Source organism: Genypterus blacodes, unplaced genomic scaffold (genome assembly GCF_046128005.1).
Source record: "Genypterus blacodes isolate CSIRO-AG114 ecotype Tasmania unplaced genomic scaffold, CSIRO-AGI_Gbla_v1 ptg000012l_1, whole genome shotgun sequence".
In the NCBI taxonomy this organism is placed as follows: domain Eukaryota; kingdom Metazoa; phylum Chordata; class Actinopteri; order Ophidiiformes; family Ophidiidae; genus Genypterus; species Genypterus blacodes.
This window is the reverse complement of record NW_027466826.1, coordinates 6,576,736-6,594,949: the sequence shown is the minus strand read 5'-3', so window position 1 is coordinate 6,594,949 and position 18,214 is coordinate 6,576,736. Positions and strand designations below refer to the sequence as shown.

The window sequence follows — 18,214 nt, the reverse complement described above, 5'->3', positions numbered from 1 at the left end:
AGACGCCCCGCTGATAAGGTCGTCTCCATGCTCCAGATACGGCACACGTAGCGCCACAGGTAAACCGTCATGTTATTATGCGTTGTTTGCTTTTGGCGGATCAATAGCCACGCGATATTGTGCGTTTTAGTTCAGGGCTGAATCGTATTGCCTGGTCAGTAAAAGCACCATTCGACACGAGCGTACAGGGCCATCCCAAGTCTCTGACAGACAGACAGGTGTTTAGGGTTTAGCGATGATGGATTATTGATCAGACAGCGACAGAGGGACAGACAGTAATCCAGGATCAAACAGAGCCCTCAGGAGTTATAACGCATCATTTACAAACGCTTAGGTGTGCGTTAAGGCTCTTTGTGCATCGCACCACAGCAACGTTTACTGGGATTTTTATTAAGGGTGTAGAATATGTCACTGCAAGTTAAGTTTTCAACATCCATCTGGTATTCAAAGCAAAGACGCATTACACACTCAAACCATTTGAAATGCATCAAATTTAGATGATGTCAAAGCAACCGTTTTGCATACAGGCTAATATTTACATATACAACACTTTGACACGATTTACATTTTTTTAAAACAAATAAATGTAGTACCTTTGCTCTTTGTATGTGACCTCATGATGTCAGACCTTAGAAAAGAGTAATTATGTACCCAATTTCTAAATCTCTAATACTACTTCTTACAAAATCGAACTTGCAGGTTCATTAGTTCACTAATCTTCTTTTTTATTGTTTTTACAAAAAGGATGTGCGATTCCATGTTGAGACCACCGACATGGGACTTGCTTCAATAGCTCCACAAATATTATATTTATTATTAATTGTCTGTAAAGTAATGCATATGAATTTTAAAGACCGTTCAAATTGTGTGTAGACCACTTGGTCCCATCTCTCCTTGGTGCTATAAAGAAATTAAATGATTTAAAGCCTTATGGTACTCAAGCTTGTGTTTTTTTCTGATTGAATCTTAAGGTCAAAACATTGGTGTGTTTAATCTTTGTGTGTGTTTTGAAACAGGGGTGTCATGACTCTGACCAGAGGCTCTTTCACCTATGCCAGTGGGGAAGAATACCACGGGGAATGGAAAGAAGGCAAGCTATTTCCGCTCATCCTTTCATTTTTGCCATTTTTGTGGGATTTTGTGAGGGTGTCTTTAATTCTTCTTACATAACTTCATTCAATGGACTCAAATAGAGCAAATGTCTGAGCTAAATGCTACAAGACAACTGTCTGATATCTGATTTTCTATTTTTAGCTTTAAATTGTGCAAAATGAAGGTCAATGGAAACATCACTAGTGAAAGATATTGTAATGGTTTCAGAAATGTTTTGGTATTTATTTGGCTAAAAAGTGTAGAAATCCTTGCTGTAAAGGGTTAGGGTTAAAGCATGACATCATCCTTGTCAAATCTTGTCAAAAACATTGAACTACTCTCATGGACGTGCTTGAGTACATGAGTAAAGTGGTTAGACCTTTAGGTTTGACACTGCTGTTAGATGCTTCAGCCCTTACAGTGTGTAACTGTGTGTCTTTCCAGGTCGGAGGCATGGTGTTGGTCAGCTCAAGTTCCAGGACGGATCCTGTTACATAGGCCAGTTTGAGAAGGGACTCTTCCACGGCTCCGGTGTGCTCCACTTTACAGATGGATCCAGGTGCCTGAGTGAGAGTGGGAGACAAAGAAAGACAATTTGTTTATAATCAAGTTGCTAATGCAACATATTTATCAACCCTTTTCTGTTTTAGGTATGAGGGAGAATTTTCCCAGGGAAAATTTCACGGTTCGGGAGTCTTCAGTCGATTTGATGGTATGAAGTTTGAAGGAGAATTCAAAGAGGGACGTGTTGAGGGATATGGTAAGTCTGTCACACTAACCCTAACCAACAGTACAACCTCGCCATCATGGCCTCAGCAATCTCTCTTCCTGTCCAATTAAAAAAAAGCTCAAAATTAGCAGTGTTTCCTTTAAATGGAGCAAAAAAGAAAAGAAAAGCAATTAAAGCCTTATAAATGAACAATAAACAATGCATTTGTAGCTCTCACATTTCCTGAACTGTTGACAACAGAGCTGAGTGAAGGAACTATTGGCCAGTATCCCAATATTTCCTCAAGCTAATCAACAGCAACAAAACTTTTTTGATCAGATTTGCCTCCAGTGCTGCTGCTGCACAAAATGTACCTGAAGAGAGCCGAAATTTGTTTCTCAATTTCTTATTTCACATTCAAATTGTGCAAGGGAAACCCCAGTGTTGTCATCCCTGTGTGATTCTTTACATTGTTTCTCTCTCTCTCTCTCTCTCTATGTCTGTACCACCAGGACTATTGACGTTCCCAGATGGGGCTCACGGTGTCCCCCGAAACGAAGGTTTTTTTGAAAATCACAAGCTGCAGAAGAGAGAGAAGTGTCCCGGCGTGGTGCAGCGGGCACAGGCTTCAGCCACCAACGCTCGCAGTCTGGTATACTGACTATCGTGACACTGAAGGAGACTCGCAGCAATCAGGGTTCCAGCACCTTCCAGAAGGGCCTCAGGGAAGCGACCCCCTACATGCCCCTCCAGGTCTTCTGTTTTTTTTCTCTTTTTCTTTCATCCATTTTGTCCTTTTTTATGGATATTTCTGACGTATCCTTTCACAATGGTACAACAGCGTTCACAACAGAAAAAGTGTTCTTGTAAAAACTGTAGGTCAAAGTGCAATATGAGTGTCCCAGAACAAAATATGTGAAAAATGTTAAGCCTATAGAGTTTTTAGTGGAAATGCTCTAATCTGTAAATGCTCATCTGTCTACTGAGCAAGCAAGCAAGACAGAGAAAGAAATGGTTTCCTTATTTATCAGTATATTTCTGACCTCAACCCCCTCCTTCTCTCCGTTTTTCTCTCTCTCCCTCCCTCTCATGCTCCCCCAGGTTCTGCTCGAAAGAAATTAATGAAATATGTGAAATTTTTGCAGACCTGAGCATGTTCATACCCAGTGGAGATTATATTAAGCTCAAGAGAGAGTTCGCAATTGTGCTGACAGCCCTCACTACAGGTTTAAAAGCATAATTGAGGTCAGATTAGTGGCACTGTGAGTGTGTGAGCACATAAACTGTACTCACACGGAAGCTTTCCTGCTCTAAAATGGTACAGAAACAGTATTTGATGTGATATGGAGGCACTTTGGAAAACATATTGAGGCTTAATCAGAGTGGCTGGAGTGCAATTTCAAGGTATTTGTTGTTGTTTTGCAAATGACTATTCAAAAACTGTTACATTTATATTTCTTTGCAAGGCATGGTTATTGCAGTATTACAATGATAATGTAGGCTTATACATCTATAGTACAAATGAACTACATCTGTTATGTGTGATTACATGCACCTGAGTTCTTCCAACATTGTTATTGGACTCCAATAAACAGTAATGAACAATAGCCCCCTTCAACACCTTTCAAATAAGCACCGTCTCAAAAACACAAGCCCTGTGCTCACAGTGTGTGAGTGATGCTACACTGCTGGTTTCTTGGACGTCTTCTTTCTGATGTGTGGCTCTGGACATTTCCAGTCATCATGTTCAGTGCACTGCAGTTACGAACATTAAACGGGGCTATATGTTTGTAAAATCTATAACCATCATAGTTTCTATACCCAAAACCTACATCTCTTTAAGCCCTTTCACAAATTAAAGGTGTAACTATTAGGTTGTTGGCCAAACTTGTTACAAGAACACAAAATACCCTTGTTTGTTTTGGCTGTGACTGTAGGCCACTGTATTCAAAATTGTACTTTATAAATTAAAACTTAAATATCTGCATCAGTGTAAGTCAATAAACATATGTAATCGATTTGGGTTTTAGGACTCGGATTTTATTTATCGAGTAATCTTACATCAAAGACTGTTTAAATCAAATATTTGTCTGTTTTTTGGTTAATTTGTTTGAATTTCTAGTCCAGTGTAGCCCTGTGCATGATAAATACTGTAATATAAATAAAATGTCTGGTTAGTATTTTCTTTTTCCTATTGCTAAAGGACCTTAATGAATGCGCAGATGGACTTCATGTTCAAACTATTTGCTCTTGTAAAGGGTCTGACTGCATGTCTCAGATGTGCTGCCTGTGTGACACTGGGCTCTTGTTGTTTGTGGGGACTGACTCTAACAGCTACACACCTATTTTTTAGTTATTTTATCATTTTAAATTCTTAGTTGTGAAGTTTACAGATCTGTTGATTGATTTCTCTTGTTTTCTCCTATGTTGTATCTAATGTTGGAACTACTACAAACAATAACAGATGTAGTTTCGCTGACATCCCTGTTGCTGTTGGTTCTCTGGACTGAGGTCAGATATCTTTGCATCCACAATTCATTACTAAAATATTGAATAAAGATACACGCTTGTTAAGCTTGAAGATTTAGGCAACCTTAAATCTTGACTTTTGAATTTCAATTACTGTTTATGTCTGAAAGAAAGGAAGACACATATAAATGATATGAGCTAATAATTCAAATATAGTTTAAAGCCAATCACACTGGTTTATTGGTAATGATTCTTTCCAATTGGTATCTATATCTGAACTCACCCCTACAAGGGGAAAGGATAGCGGGTGATTGATCGAGGCCTCAAGGGTTCTGCCTCCCGTTCAACAATCAATGGTTGATGGACTGCAGGTGGCTGTGATCTCATGTTTGCCACCAGGATACCTAACCGGAAAAAGACCTCAGAGAGGAACGGGTTAGTAGGGTCTTTCAAAATAAAAGCACAATGAAAGCAAACACCCCTTCCCCTTTCAGTCACATGTATTGCATATATAGACACCAGAAACACGTTGTCTGTGTCCTTTTCACCTCCCTCACAGTTATTCAAGCCAAATATTTGTTTTTCAATTCAACAACAGTGTCTTCAGTTGTCATTTGAAGCACTGAACATTCATTGTTTGGATTTACCTCAAGATATATTCCATATGAAGAGAGAGAAAGGGCCGGTGAGAAGTCATGCGGCCCGCTGCTGCAAAGTGATCGGACTTATAAACTGATTTTATATCGCACAAACCCATACACACACATTCAAAGACATTCCTGGCAGTATGACTGAGTGACGGATTAATGATTAACAGTGTTATTGAGGGGAGGGTTCAAACTGGTGCAGCCATTTTAGCTGAGCAGGGTGAGCAGCTTTCCTCTCGGCTGGTGAAAAGACCAATAACTCTCAACGTACATCACTTTCAGACTGGCTGTGAGTGATTGTTTATGCTAAAAGGTTTGATTTTACCGATTTGCCTTCAACATATTTATTCCGTATTTAAAAAAAATAGTATTGACAATTTCTAGTTGGCAGTGACATAGTTACAAGATACATCCACTGACCCCAAAAGCAAAGTAAAGCTTGTAACCTGATCTGTGTGTGTGTGTGTATGTGTGTTTCAGATGGTGGAGAAGGTGCCATGGTGACTTTAGTTTACCCGAGTGAGGAGAAACCACACCATGGCTCTCCATCGTTTCCTGAGACTACAATACCAACAACTGTCCTTTACAGACAACAAACAACCATAAAACGGGGATCCAAGGATTTCTTTCTGAGCAGGTAAGATTCATCCTCACAGATGACTGCATGTTTTTTAACGCACATATAAGTTCTGTCGTCTTTTCTCTGTCTTGTACAGGAATCAGAACTTTGTCCTCAGTCTTGTGCTGCTAATTGGATGCTACTCATCTGTTTTGATTCCATCATATTTCCCTGTGGACAAGCTGAGAGTTGTCAGTGACGACCAACATCCCAGAAATCTGGTACAGGTTCATGTTCTTACGCATGGATTTTATTTCCAATTGTACAAGGAAAAACAATCATTAAAACAAAAAATTGTATTGTCTCGAATAATTCTCTTAGTGAGATGGAATTTGTAAAAATTATGGCACGAAGATAAAATTATGGATTCAAAATTGTAGATAGAAAGTCAAAGTTATTAGATACTTCAGCCTTATGGTTTTGGAACTATACACATTGCATCCAGATTGTATTGACCTCCACACGCAAAGGTTGTTGATGATATCAATTGCGGACTTACTCCAAATTATCAGTTAGTAAATTGAATTTGACTATCTCGAGAATCAGATTTCTACCCTTGTCATGTTTTTGACCCTGGAAAGAACTGATCTACAATTGAATCATGGCTTAAGGATTAAGTTCTGTCTTCCTCTATTCAGGTCCTGTTAAATCAGTCGGCCTCGCTGCTGTCAGGTCCATGTCGGCCTAAGTGGTGTCTGAATCACCTCAAGCCCCTGTCCTGCTCTGCGGGTCTCCTGGATATACCTGTGTTTGTGCAGCAGCAGAGGCGTGTGCGTTGGGATCTGTCCCCTCCTTTGGGGCTCCAGGGCAGCGAGGAGCATCTGGCGCTGGCTCTTGCCTCTCTACCTCAGTTGGGCTTGCCCCCTTTGCTAGGGAGAGAGGGAAGCTGCAGGCGATGTGTGGTGGTGGGAAGCGGAGGGGTTCTTCATGGGAGCCATCTAGGATCCCATATAGATCAGTATGACATCATCATCAGGTGTGTGTGCGCTAATGTAACACATTCTGTGCAACATCATAGCTCAAAGTAAAATTCCAGCAGTCAAATGTTTCAAAACAAGCATTAGAAGTGTGAAATACACAAGTTCCAGATCAGTTGAAGACTAAACTCAAGGCAGGAAAACAGAACAAAGCAAAGACAGAATGATGAAAGTGGAAAAGAACAGGGAAGAAGGAAAGATGGGAAAATTGAAAGAGATGTACATACAATAGGTACAGCAATACATGTACTATGCCTGATGTAGCACATGCATGATCTGATCTCTGTCTCCAGGTTGAACAATGCTCCTGTGCCTGGCTTTGAGAGAGATGCTGGTTCCCGCACCACCATCCGTCTGATGTATCCAGAGGGAGCCCCCCATAGTGCTAATGAGTACAAAAAAACCAACATGGTTGCTCTGGTGGTCTTTAAGAGCCTGGACCTGGACTGGCTCACTAGTGTCATCACAAAGCAACCTCTGGTGGGCTTACATCACGGCAAGCTAAACTGGAATATCACAATAACTAAGGGAACTGTCACATTATCACACTCACCAATGGTATAATCCTTGTTTTGGTAGAGCTTCTGGTCCAAAATGTGGTTCTGGAGGGAAGTGGTGGATGATATTCCCTTGAGACCAGAGAGCTTCCGAATCCTCCACCCCGAGATTATACACAAGACAGGAAAAGTCCTACAGACGTATACTTCTAATCAGGGAACGGTACAGATAAAGTCTTTTCTCAAATCTCTTCTTACTGGTTGTAAAATGAAGATTCAACAGCTTTTCTCTTCTCATCTAGATGGTGCCAACTCTGGGTGCCAGCGCTGTGGTGATGGCTTTGCAGCTGTGTGACCAAGTGAGCCTGGCAGGGTTTGGTTATGACATGCAGCACCCAGACGCCAGGCTTCACTACTATGAGACCATACGCATGGGCGCAATGAAAGCTCAGGTAAGATTAGTTTAGGCCACTGTCAGTAAATTCAACTGATAAGATACTTAGAAATTAACTATAAAAGCTAGATCATAAACCTCATATACTTACTCCAGAGACTCGTTGCCTTATTGTTGATTTTATTATCATTTTTCAGGTGGTACATGATGTCAATGCTGAGAAACTCTTCTTGAGGGATTTGGTCGCTGCAAGAGCTGTGAATGACCTGACAGGGGCGCTGTAAGTCAGCACTTCAGAGCCTGCTGATGAACTCATGCACTCCTCATTGTGAGTTTGGAGGGGCATTCCTCCACATGCATGCATGTTTACACACACAAACACAAACACACACACATGTTTGGTCTATATATTACATGGTATGCGTATAGGATTACAAGCACTCTTTAAACCATTCAAACCTGGGGGGAAAATACAATTTGACTCACTTCACACTCAATAAAATAAGCTTCAAATTTGGCACCACAAAAAGTTTATTTTAGTTTCATTCATTTAACTGTATTTTTACAATTCCAACCATTATTGGTGAAGTTTCAATCATTTCTAGCCTTGGCAGCCTTGTTAATGTGGAGACATGCACACTCATATAAAGGACGAGCCTATAGGAACACCATGGAACGGTCACGGGTCAGAGGAGCTTGTTTGTACAGTACATGTGTGTTGTGCCATTTTCTATGCTTCTATTTAAAGTTTACTGATTCATGTCAAATGCCTTTTAAATAAAGATGGATTTGATATGACATCATTCACAAAATATTCTCTAGTCTTCAGTGTTATTACTGTATGTTGTTGATTGAATATCACCTGTGATCAGTACCGGCTTCGAGTGCTGGTGCGTCGTGAAGGTACTGCAGCTGGGCCACTTAGTCATTTACAAATAAATAATAAAACTTTTGTAATAAAGTTAGAAATTACCATAAAATATTTGTGATAAAATATTTACATTTAAAAATGTTATCTGAACTATTAATACAAAGCCATGGGATTAATTATGTGATATTTTTCATTTATCTGACCTATTGTTGACCTTATATCTCGTCTTTGGTGTGGAATAATGAATAACAGAATACCTCATTATTGGCGTGTTTATGAAATAAAAAATATATAGGGGAATACACAGTCGTGGGCCGCAGGATTTCAAATTGGGCCGCTGCAGTCTTCAATTTGGGAATGGCTGCCTTAGACTAAGCCTTATTCTTGACATAATTGTTTTAGTTGCGATCAACAGCAGCGTGAAACACACAGCAAAGCAAGTAAGAAACGTACATAAATACCTAATACATAAATACCTGGTTGGTTCAGAATATCCTGGGGGAATTTAAGCGGATTTTGCCGCTCAGCTTTATATGAGGAAAACCCCTACCGTTCCTGGAGGGATCCTGCAGGAACGATGAAGCTATTTTCCCAAACCAGGTGATTGGTCAAGAGTCGTGCTTCATATCGAATCATCAACACTTGAGGCTGGCTGAGGTAAATATTACATATAGGATTTTGTAATATTAGCAGTAGCTAGCTCGAGTTATGTTATCCACATAGAAGTTCACAAGCAGCAGACTAAATTATTAGACACCATTTACTGTCTTTAGTGGGCGTTGCCATAAATACTGTATGTGCTTTGTCCATTCCTGGGGGCATCTACAGCAGTGGGTTGCGGGAAGGTTCCCACAGCTTGCTTGCCAGCTGTCTGCAATGCTGGAGGATGAACTCGGAGGGAATGACACCCAGGTGGACAGTCAGCAGCTCGTAGCATTTCACAACCTCACCCGGGTGGTTCTTGCTATAGTAGCGCAGCAGCTTCCTGCAGGACAAAGCGTTATGTATAAGTAGAAATACTTTTATGATTGCCGACATGGATTCCTGCCAGGGAATGACAATTACCTGTAGTAGTCCCAAGCAAGCATTCCGATAGGGGCGGAGTCATCAGGCAGGACAGGTAGGTCCATTGCTTCTAGCTTAAAACCCTGATTGATCAGAAATAAAGCATCTTGGTACATGGTAATATGATACTATGATTTTATGATGGAGAATTAGGAACACTTTTGGACAAATAAAGATTTTGAGACTAAAGTAATAATATTTCAAAGGAAAAAGTCCAAATGTTAGAACGTGAGGCCCCAAGCTAAAGACAAGAAGCAGCTGTTGGATTCGCTCTCCTCTAATAACGTACTGGGGCTCTGCTGTTTACAGCATATTTAAACTTTTTTCTGAAAAAAACTTTATTCTTCTAATAGTAGGATTTTTTTTCTCATAACATTTCTACTTTTCCTGCATATTTCTTATGTTTTTTTTAAAATATCTCTTTTTTCGTCTTCGTTTTCCACTAATAGTGGCTCTAATACTCGCTTGAACACCATTTCAGAGTACTGGCATGTTTTACGACTGAATAAGAAAACATCACATATCAGTAACTTACAGTTTCATTTTCAAACCAGAGGAAGTAGCAGAAATAGAAGTCTCCATCTCGCAGTGTGACCGTGGAGTAACCCTTCTGCAGATAGCGCCGTGATGTACACACCAGGCCCCAGATCTTCAGACATCATAACAAAGACAAATCCATAAGACAGTTTAACAACTAAAATATGAATGACAAAGATGCCGGGGCAAAATCAAATGAAGTGCTTGCTCATGGGGGGAATGTTGGGAATTTATAGAATAAATCTCCTGCATGCATATCTGAACTCTGAATCTGACCATGAATGACTAGTTGTTGTTAGATAAGCACTTATCCACATATGCTTCACCTTGCTTTTGATGAAATGAGCTACTGGTCCCTTCCCCAGCTCTGAGGTACTTCGTTCTGTAAGGTTCAGTGATGGGGCGATCATTTGGCCAGTGGATCGGTCCACACAGATGAAATGGATTAATCCAGGGAAATCCTCCAGATAAGTGGGATTAACTATTAAGAAATCAAATCAGCTCTGAACCCATAGATACACAATATTTGATCACAAATCTGCTTTTCTGGGAAACAGTGCCGCTATCTAAAAAGTCTAAAAGCGGAAAAAGGATATGACACCATGGTGATATTCCTTTTGCTTTTCACCAACAGGAAGTCCTTCCAGTCCATCAGTTTCTCCCTGAGAGAGAGAGAGAAAGAGAGAGAGAGAGAGAGAGAGAGAGAGAGAGAGAGAGAGATAGAGAGAGCGATAGAGATAGAGAGACCCCATACAGACAATGAACAATAAACAACATACAGCATTGTATTGAGTGATATATGAAGGGTCTACTAGCTGAATTAAGTTTAATGAAGACTTATAAATGTCATGTGACTAGGTGAATCAAAAAATGTACTTGTGCAATAAGAGCTTAATGAGTGTGATACGTACTGCACCATGGTCCGGGCTCGTTCCTGCAGGCTGGGGGAGAGACGCTGAGGACCGTCTGCTGCCCCAGAGTTCTGGGTGATGAAACACTGTCTATAGACGCTGCACAGCTGTGTCTTCATATTCTTACACGACGTGATCAGACTACACAGAACAAAACACAAAGAAATGCATAATATTTTAAAAAGCTCATCTGACAGGTTTGCCCCGTGGCCAGTAGAGGGCAGTAACAGACTTACTCTTTGCTTGACCCAGACCCTCCTTTGGTGAAGACGCGGTTTTTGAAGTCTGTCCATACAGTCTGTAAATGTGACAACTGGAGAGAAAAGCCAATGTTACGTTAATGTCAAGGTTTGACTGTACAATTGAAACGCATAACTTGATGGTCCCTAAAACCGGAACAGTGAAACAGTATGGACGCCAAATGTACACGCCATAGGATTACTGAGATTACATTACTGAGACTGGCTATTGTCGCCTGTAGTTAACTTTCCTACACTTCCCACATTTTTGCTATTCCATTGGCAAGATCATTGACATTTTAGTTCACATGCGAGTTCAGTACAGGATGCTGTTAAGATGACGCCTACTCTACTATGGTGCAGAAAAATCAGCAACAGACACATACATGTATGTCACTGGAGCTCAGGGCTTTGATGAACTTATCCAGTTTGCTCCGTAGGTCGTGTATAGGAGGTTGACCCTTTGTAGCAGCACCCACTTCTTGGCCTTCATTTAAACGTTTCTCCAGCTTGGCGAAGGCCTCCAGAAACGCATACACTTTCATGGCTATTCCGCTGTGGGGAATCTGAAGAAAGAGGAGAATATTGACACTTCATAGGGGGAAATAAGATTCCTTGATCACTGGATATAACTAATTAATAGTCCAAACCTTAGTGAGCAGCACTAGTGTGATTCCAGGCCACAGGGGTAGACAGTACATGGAGTGAGGCATCATGGGATAAAGGCCCTCCTTGATTGAGACTTCTAAGAAGACTCTGCGAGGTGTTGAAGGATCAGGCGGTGGAGCTTCGAGCGTGTGTAAGCTGTCCTCTGCCATCTGGAAACACATTACATCCAACTGTGACGTCTTATTCCAGGCAATGGGATCCATTTCATGTTAAGTATTACAGCTCTTCTATCAAAAACACTCAAGCTCTTACCTGTATGTCTGGGTCCAAAAACTCAAAGACAGGAGGACTCCCCTTTTCTGGAATGTCTGGTGACACAGAAAGGCATATAAGATATATAAGATAAATAAGGAGGCATATATGATAAATACTTTAATGGCATTGCACAGTATGCCATTAAATTGTTATTATATATGCAATAATAAAGACCAATGTATGATCTCATAATAGCATTAGAATGTGCAATTAAATTTGGGCTTCTATGGCAAAACCTTTTCTTAAATCTTCTCAGATTCTTTTTTCAAAAATGTCCAAGCTGGCTTCTTTTCCCCCCGACTGGCTCCTCCAGACCCTTGTGGAAAGCCCTGAATATAGAGATTTGTTCAACCAAATACACACGTCGGCATACTCTACACAACCTACCTGAGCTACTTGAGTTTCCGTTTGTGGGGGAGGGCTCCGGGGTGTAGAAGATTTCAGGACCAGATCCAGATGTGCTCTCTACATCCTTCACAAACACAAAGCATGTACACTTCAGGATCAGGATACATAGTGTTTCAAAATGTGCGACTGAGGATATGCCAGCAAACTCTTACCTCTGGGCTTGGCTCATCCACTTCTATGTTACTGGGATACATATTCTGTGCCAGGATAATGAGGGCCAGCAGGTCAGAGGTGGCCAGCGTGCTTGCATTACGACTGCAGTGAGAGTAAGACCAAAGAGAAGCATGAAATATGAAACAGCAACCGAAGGTTTATACACATATTTACCAGGTATATTCTAATATTATAGACTATCTTACATCCTGCGTACAGTGACTGTACCTGGAATAGAAGGCGAGCAGCTTGGTGTGCACCAGAATGAAGGCGTGCAGCACCTCCTCTCCTGAACGCTCCGCGCTGCTGTTGAGCTGTGGAACCAAGCGGCGCTCCAGAAACTCGATGCATTGCTCACAGAGGGTTGAGTGGATCAGTCTCTCCACTGCCTGCCGGGAAAGGAGTGGAAGGTTGTGATACATTTACTATCTTTTCATTCTGACTTCAGCACTGAATAAGATGATACGAATGTTCTGGACAGTATCTATTATATGAAGAAAGGTTAGAGGAAACATTATGAATGAGAATGAATTGAAATGTCACCTGCATTTCCTGGCATGCAGAATAAAACCAATGTCACTTAATACATTTACGAAAATTAATTTATCTGAATTTGGGACCACATCTTTTTTTTATACCTCCACTAAGAAGCTCTGGTCATTGGTCCGAAGGTGACAGTAGGTCACCAGTAGGCTCTGGAGGCTCTTCCACAGCCTTGCTCTCTGCTCTGTGTCCTGAGGACGCAGTCTGAGGGACAAACATCATTGTTCACAATCAATCATTAACTGCACATGACGTTAAAATGAATCAGCAGACACAAATTTGAAATGTCTTACTCTTTTCTGAGGAGGTAACCACTGAGGGTGACCATGCCAAATTGGATCTCGATCATCTTCTTCATCACATAGATCTTCCTCCTCAGATCATCCTCTCCCTCCTCACCATCTCCGTTCACAGCAATATAAAGACACTCATCAAACTGAGAGGGACCAACACACACACAACTCTAATTAGTTTCTATCTACTCAAATAAAACCACAAAAATGTTCATCAGTTGTTCTCTATGTGTTGTAAGTGAAGAAATAATCCATTATACATAAAAAAATTACCGAGTAAGACATCTGTACTATGTAAGCATAATGCAAGTCAGCTGTTTTAAGTAGAAGGACCTGAAACATGTCCGGTGTTTAGACTGCATCACTGTATCATGTGCTGCTGCAGGAGGACAAAGAATGTTTTCATTTCTTAACAAGACTCACATGATCAAGATGATGCTCAACTTCTCTCTGCACCAGAGAGGGTTAACTGTGTCTATCATCTACATTACAACATTTCTAATCAAACAGAACAAAATATATCATTTTAAACTCTACTAAAAAACATGTTTTGGTCCTCCCATTGTGTGTGTTCGCACTATGTTTTAGTGCAAAAAGGCCATCTCTCCATCAGCAGCCATGTTTGGGCGGCAGTGGCTCAGTGGGTAGTGCTTTTGCTTGGGAACCGGAGGGTCGTCGGTTCGAGCCCCTGCCGAGGTGCCCCTGAGCAAGGCACCGAACCCTCAATTGCTTCCCTCTCTAATGTAAGTCGCTTTGGATAAAAGCGTCTGCCAAATGATCGTAATGTAATGTAATGTTTGAAGCATGATCAGATGCAATTTACTGGGCCTTTTCTACTTATTCATGATATATAATGAATGGAGCCCATCTGAGGTGAGGTATTACCTGGTGTAGTACGTAGGTGTGGTTGTTTTCTGTGGTGAAACAGGTGTAGTTGTCACCGAGACTGTCTACCATGGTGCTGCAGGAAATGATGATGGGAGCAAACATAGTGCTGATGCTGTCCTCGAAAGCTGGTAGCTGATCAAACAGCACAAAGAGACGCAGAGAAGACATTCACACAAAAACATTTTAAGGTTAATCATTTCTAACCAGCAACTAATGTCAAATACCTGTATTGATATTTGATAATGCAATATTTCACAGACTTTGCAGCTTCAGAGGAACTACAAAATCAGTGCACGCAATCAGTGGACACACAGACACAGACACACACACAGACACACAGACACAGACACACACACACACACACACACACACACACACACACACACACACACACACACACACACACACACACACACACACACACACACACACACACACACACACACACACACACACACACACAGCTGAAAATGGAATCTCACCCCCTGGCCCTCCTCCTGTGACACGCCATACTGCTGCTGGATACTATGCTGGAATTCTGGGTCGGTCCAGTGGAAGAGGACCTCAGCGCTCTCAGTGGCTATCAGCAAGCACTTCATCTGGACCCGTTTCACTGCTGTCCTGCTACTGAACTGTACTATTTACATGCACACATTCCAGATGCATCACCTAAAACCAAAGTTTAAGAGAAATTATATTACACAGTATAACAGTTGAAATCCATTCGGTTATTTGTGATTTTCTGTTATTGCACATCTGAGACAGATATCAAACTAAGTTATTTGTTGTGTGGATCATTGTTACAGCTTGTTAGTGTTTTAGAAGTGGGTTTTCCATTTAAAATATCAGATTTTGTCAAACAAAGCCCAATCAGAACAGTGCCAAAACATCTAATTATTGTGAATGAAACAGGTTGCAAGTGTGTGAAATCTGAGTATTTGTACTCAGGTAAAGACACTCATTCTCACTGTGTAAACATGCTGCAGTAATTGAAAGGAAGCTAAAACACTTCCCACATTCTCTCAAAATTCCACTCAAAAATGTTTAAGATTCATAGAGCAAATTTGGTTTTACAGAAATATGAAACATGACTGCAAAAGACCATTTGTGTTCATTCCTCATGCCTCAGCAACTGTGCTAATTTAATCATTTTTATAAGCAGCGGGGTCCAGAGAGTGTTTGCCACTTATCAGATCATCAACATTGTAGAATTCCCAACAACATCACAGTGGGTGGTTAATCCCGTTTCTGTGGAGATACAATCTTGTTGGTTGGTACTTAGCAATTTAAAAGTACTATTTTGAAGAACCTCCTGTGTAAACCATATTTTAATGTGGTAGCTGGACTAGGTGGTGGAGAGGGAATCTCTTTTGAAATTGGTCTCTTCCTTTTTCCTCACATATTACGGTTTTCTCTGGAGTTTTGGGCTTGGTCGAGAATTCTCCTGATGTTGTGAGCCTGTAAAGCCCTTCAAGGCATTGTGTGCGATATTGGGCTTTAGTAGTTAAGTTGCCTTGACTTGAAAGAACAGTCAGTCACAATCATAGTAATTTCATAGTGAAACTCAAAGAGGTGTTGTTTTGCATCCATGGAAACACAAGCTGAGCGGCCAGGCGGGCTGGGAAACATGGCGCCCGTACACAGGGTGCATGAAATTATAGTGTGTCATCTCTCTGGGGATGAACTGAACCACGCCGTCGCATTTTGCTCCCAAACCCGAAAAACTTGAGTGAAATTGCGTTGGGTGCCATGTTCGGAAACGTTGGCTAGGGAAAGGGTTCACCACCAACGTGTTGAGACGCTGTAGCGTTAACGTCACAACACACAGTGAACCGGAAAAGCCCTCACTCTGAACCCGGAAGTAGACTACTAGGTGGGAAATGTAGTGATACAAAACATAACAAAAACAATATGCGTTGGCACAATGGCTGTGAATTATAACTAAATGTATATAAATTGTCCTGTGAGTGCATGGTCGCTACTAAATTCTGACGTTTGGAAATCCTTTCTTCTTTAAAAAAAATAAAAATGGATTTAAGTCACCACTAACTTACTAACTGACTTTACTTAACTTGATTATCCTTTTTCACAAGAAACCTTCCCCAAATCTAAAATTAAACCGTAACATGAATATGACGTTTTGTATTAGTCCAATGTATGCATTGTCTGGAAAGAAATATTGGCGATGCATTTCTTAGAACTTTAATCTGGTTCTCCACAGTAAGTATAATCTGCAGTAAAGTCTGTGAAATGTCTTAAATTCACATGTCACTTTCTGATGCGAATACAACCACGTTATTCCGCGTTTTAGTCCAACATTTAACTTCCCTTGACCATACTTTTTCACTTTCTTTTATGCGCACACATCCTACGAGGACACAAACGTGCATCACTTATATCATAACTCACATCATGTCGGTCGTCTTTCGTTCTTCCCAAAACTTGCGCTTCGGTTTTCCCCTGAAGTTTGTGCTTCAGTAGCTGTCAAACCGCTTCCTAAACACACACACGCAGTCATGTGACCGTGCGACCAGGAAGTAGCGCAGTGAATGATGAACCGCTGATCCGAGAGCAGTCACGTGCTGTCATTGTGTACTTGGATTTGGCTGGTCAATGAGTCAGTGACGTCACGTGCTGGAGTCTTGAGTGGAGCACATGACAACCATCTCTTTGGATTTTGTGGAATGCAGCTTTACACTGCATAGTATTAGGCCAACTGCAGGGATAATAAGATTTCAAACGTTAAGCAGCCCAATATTTTAAGAAAATTGTGAATTTATTGTATTGTGATTTACTGATTTATATTTTTCGATGACTTTAATGTCCCAATACCAACAATAATCTGGTGTTTGGTTCACCAGAGCCCCACATTAATGTTCACACACACTGCTCTCTGTTACACAACAGCTCTTTGTGTACTCACAATGCACACTCATAGAACCACAGTGCACACTCATTGTATGTAGATTTCACAACTTCTTCTTCATGAGATTTCCTCTTTTTCCCCCCGCCAATGTGTTTCATTTTTTCACTTTATCTTCTCAAAGTTTTTTCAGCAGTGCAATGTAAAACATCACCAAAAGAGATTGGATTAGATTGTAGTTATTATAGATATCTTCTATAGTACAGACAAAGAAGTGAATGTAGAAAGCCTGCAGTGTAGGTGTCGTGTTTCCATTGGCATGTTACCAATGCAGACTGCGTTTTCTGCATTTGGTTCTTCACAAACATATCCAGCTGAATAAGGGGGGAGCTGCTTATGATACAGAATGAGCTGAAGCCAAGGATCATGAGGCCTGGACCTGCTCATCCACACAGTACACACAGAAAACGTGGTGTGTATGTTACGATTAAAAAAGAGTTACCAGCAAATCTTGGGAATTTCTACTTAATTAATTGTGAATTTTAATTTATTGTGAAAAGATTTTTGTAGACCAACTAATCACTTATTTCAGTTATGATTTTTCAGTCCACACAAACTACAGAAGGGGTTTCAGAGACTGATCTGATGGCTGCAACAAATCTGTGTTGTATCATAATATTCAGAGCAGATTGTGTACTTGGCTTCTGACAGCCATTTGTTTGAGCCGAGCAAAGAAACCCATAGTAACATAAATAAACCTTGCATGGGTCAAAATGGTCCATAATACGAAGAGTTCCAAGTTGTGGGCCAAGGTCTAATCTAGTCCATCAGTTTCCGAGGAGTCCAACATTCATGGAAGTCTTGTTAAAGCTGACTCCTGTATATACAGAGTAAACATCATGAAATCCTCAATGTTTGCTAACAGGGCAAGGGGGCCTTGCATGTCTCAAAATGGATCAGTGAGTATAAACAATGTTAGGCAGGTCTGGGTAACAGCTCCTTCCACTAAGGAGGCACTGTCACGCAGAAGTGGCCAGACATGGTGCAGTCCTCCTAAATCACAAAACAATCAGACTTTTTGGAGAGGAAGTGACGCTCAGCCGTTATTATCACAA

The 18,214-nt window shown here is 40.9% G+C and overlaps 3 protein-coding genes and 1 long non-coding RNA gene across 5 annotated transcripts; 2 read left to right on the top strand and 2 right to left on the bottom strand.

Moving 5' to 3' along the window:
• Positions 1-1,018: 1,018 nt before the first annotated feature.
• morn4 (MORN repeat containing 4) lies at positions 1,019-3,425 on the top strand. The gene is made up of 4 exons (XM_076163774.1): positions 1,019-1,090; positions 1,537-1,651; positions 1,743-1,852; positions 2,314-3,425. Exons 1-4 carry the CDS (start codon positions 1,024-1,026, stop codon positions 2,460-2,462), a joined length of 441 nt encoding a protein of 146 aa, XP_076019889.1. The 5' UTR covers positions 1,019-1,023; the 3' UTR covers positions 2,463-3,425.
• On the bottom strand, positions 1,592-5,073 carry LOC143011090 (uncharacterized). The gene is made up of 3 exons (XR_012964890.1): positions 4,918-5,073; positions 4,554-4,674; positions 1,592-1,655 (listed from the first exon to the last, which is right to left on the bottom strand). It is a non-coding gene; the product is annotated as an uncharacterized LOC143011090 (long non-coding RNA).
• On the top strand, positions 5,062-8,216 carry st3gal7 (ST3 beta-galactoside alpha-2,3-sialyltransferase 7). 2 transcript variants are annotated; one of them, XM_076163752.1, is made up of 8 exons: positions 5,062-5,206; positions 5,398-5,554; positions 5,634-5,757; positions 6,175-6,512; positions 6,807-6,993; positions 7,093-7,233; positions 7,313-7,462; positions 7,602-8,216. In XM_076163752.1, exons 1-8 carry the CDS (start codon positions 5,077-5,079, stop codon positions 7,686-7,688), a joined length of 1,314 nt encoding a protein of 437 aa, XP_076019867.1. In that variant the 5' UTR covers positions 5,062-5,076; the 3' UTR covers positions 7,689-8,216. The 2 variants fall into 2 exon arrangements, with proteins under 2 accessions (XP_076019867.1, XP_076019878.1); XM_076163763.1 differs by having other exon boundaries at positions 5,113-5,230.
• A 104-nt stretch (positions 8,217-8,320) lies between these two features.
• On the bottom strand, positions 8,321-16,768 carry hps1 (HPS1 biogenesis of lysosomal organelles complex 3 subunit 1). The gene is made up of 18 exons (XM_076163739.1): positions 16,646-16,768; positions 14,719-14,905; positions 14,234-14,368; positions 13,349-13,491; positions 13,151-13,259; positions 12,741-12,901; positions 12,512-12,614; positions 12,339-12,423; positions 11,949-12,004; positions 11,678-11,845; positions 11,414-11,593; positions 11,025-11,101; positions 10,789-10,929; positions 10,475-10,539; positions 10,204-10,349; positions 9,876-9,989; positions 9,341-9,423; positions 8,321-9,260 (listed from the first exon to the last, which is right to left on the bottom strand). The coding sequence occupies exons 2-18, from the start codon at positions 14,833-14,835 to the stop codon at positions 9,098-9,100; spliced, it is 2,046 nt and encodes a 681-aa protein (XP_076019854.1). The 5' UTR covers positions 14,836-14,905; positions 16,646-16,768; the 3' UTR covers positions 8,321-9,097.
• Positions 16,769-18,214: the final 1,446 nt, after the last annotated feature.

Bases quoted from the DNA above. Each gene is read 5' to 3' on its own strand.
- st3gal7 (XM_076163752.1), top strand. From the start codon at position 5,077: ATGATTAACAGTGTTATTGAGGGGAGGGTTCAAACTGGTGCAGCCATT. The intron at 5,555-5,633 runs GTAAGATTCATC...TGTCTTGTACAG, and splicing joins AAGGATTTCTTTCTGAGCAG to GAATCAGAACTTTGTCCTCA. The intron at 6,994-7,092 runs GTGGGCTTACAT...TTGTTTTGGTAG, and splicing joins TCATCACAAAGCAACCTCTG to AGCTTCTGGTCCAAAATGTG.
- morn4 (XM_076163774.1), top strand. From the start codon at position 1,024: ATGACTCTGACCAGAGGCTCTTTCACCTATGCCAGTGGGGAAGAATAC. The intron at 1,091-1,536 runs GCAAGCTATTTC...GTGTCTTTCCAG, and splicing joins CCACGGGGAATGGAAAGAAG to GTCGGAGGCATGGTGTTGGT. The intron at 1,652-1,742 runs GTGCCTGAGTGA...TTTCTGTTTTAG, and splicing joins CACTTTACAGATGGATCCAG to GTATGAGGGAGAATTTTCCC.
- hps1 (XM_076163739.1), bottom strand. From the start codon at position 14,835: ATGAAGTGCTTGCTGATAGCCACTGAGAGCGCTGAGGTCCTCTTCCAC. The intron at 10,540-10,788 runs GTACGTATCACA...TCTCTCTCTCAG, and splicing joins CGAGCCCGGACCATGGTGCA to GGAGAAACTGATGGACTGGA. The intron at 9,261-9,340 runs GTAATTGTCATT...TTTGTCCTGCAG, and splicing joins CTTGCTTGGGACTACTACAG to GAAGCTGCTGCGCTACTATA.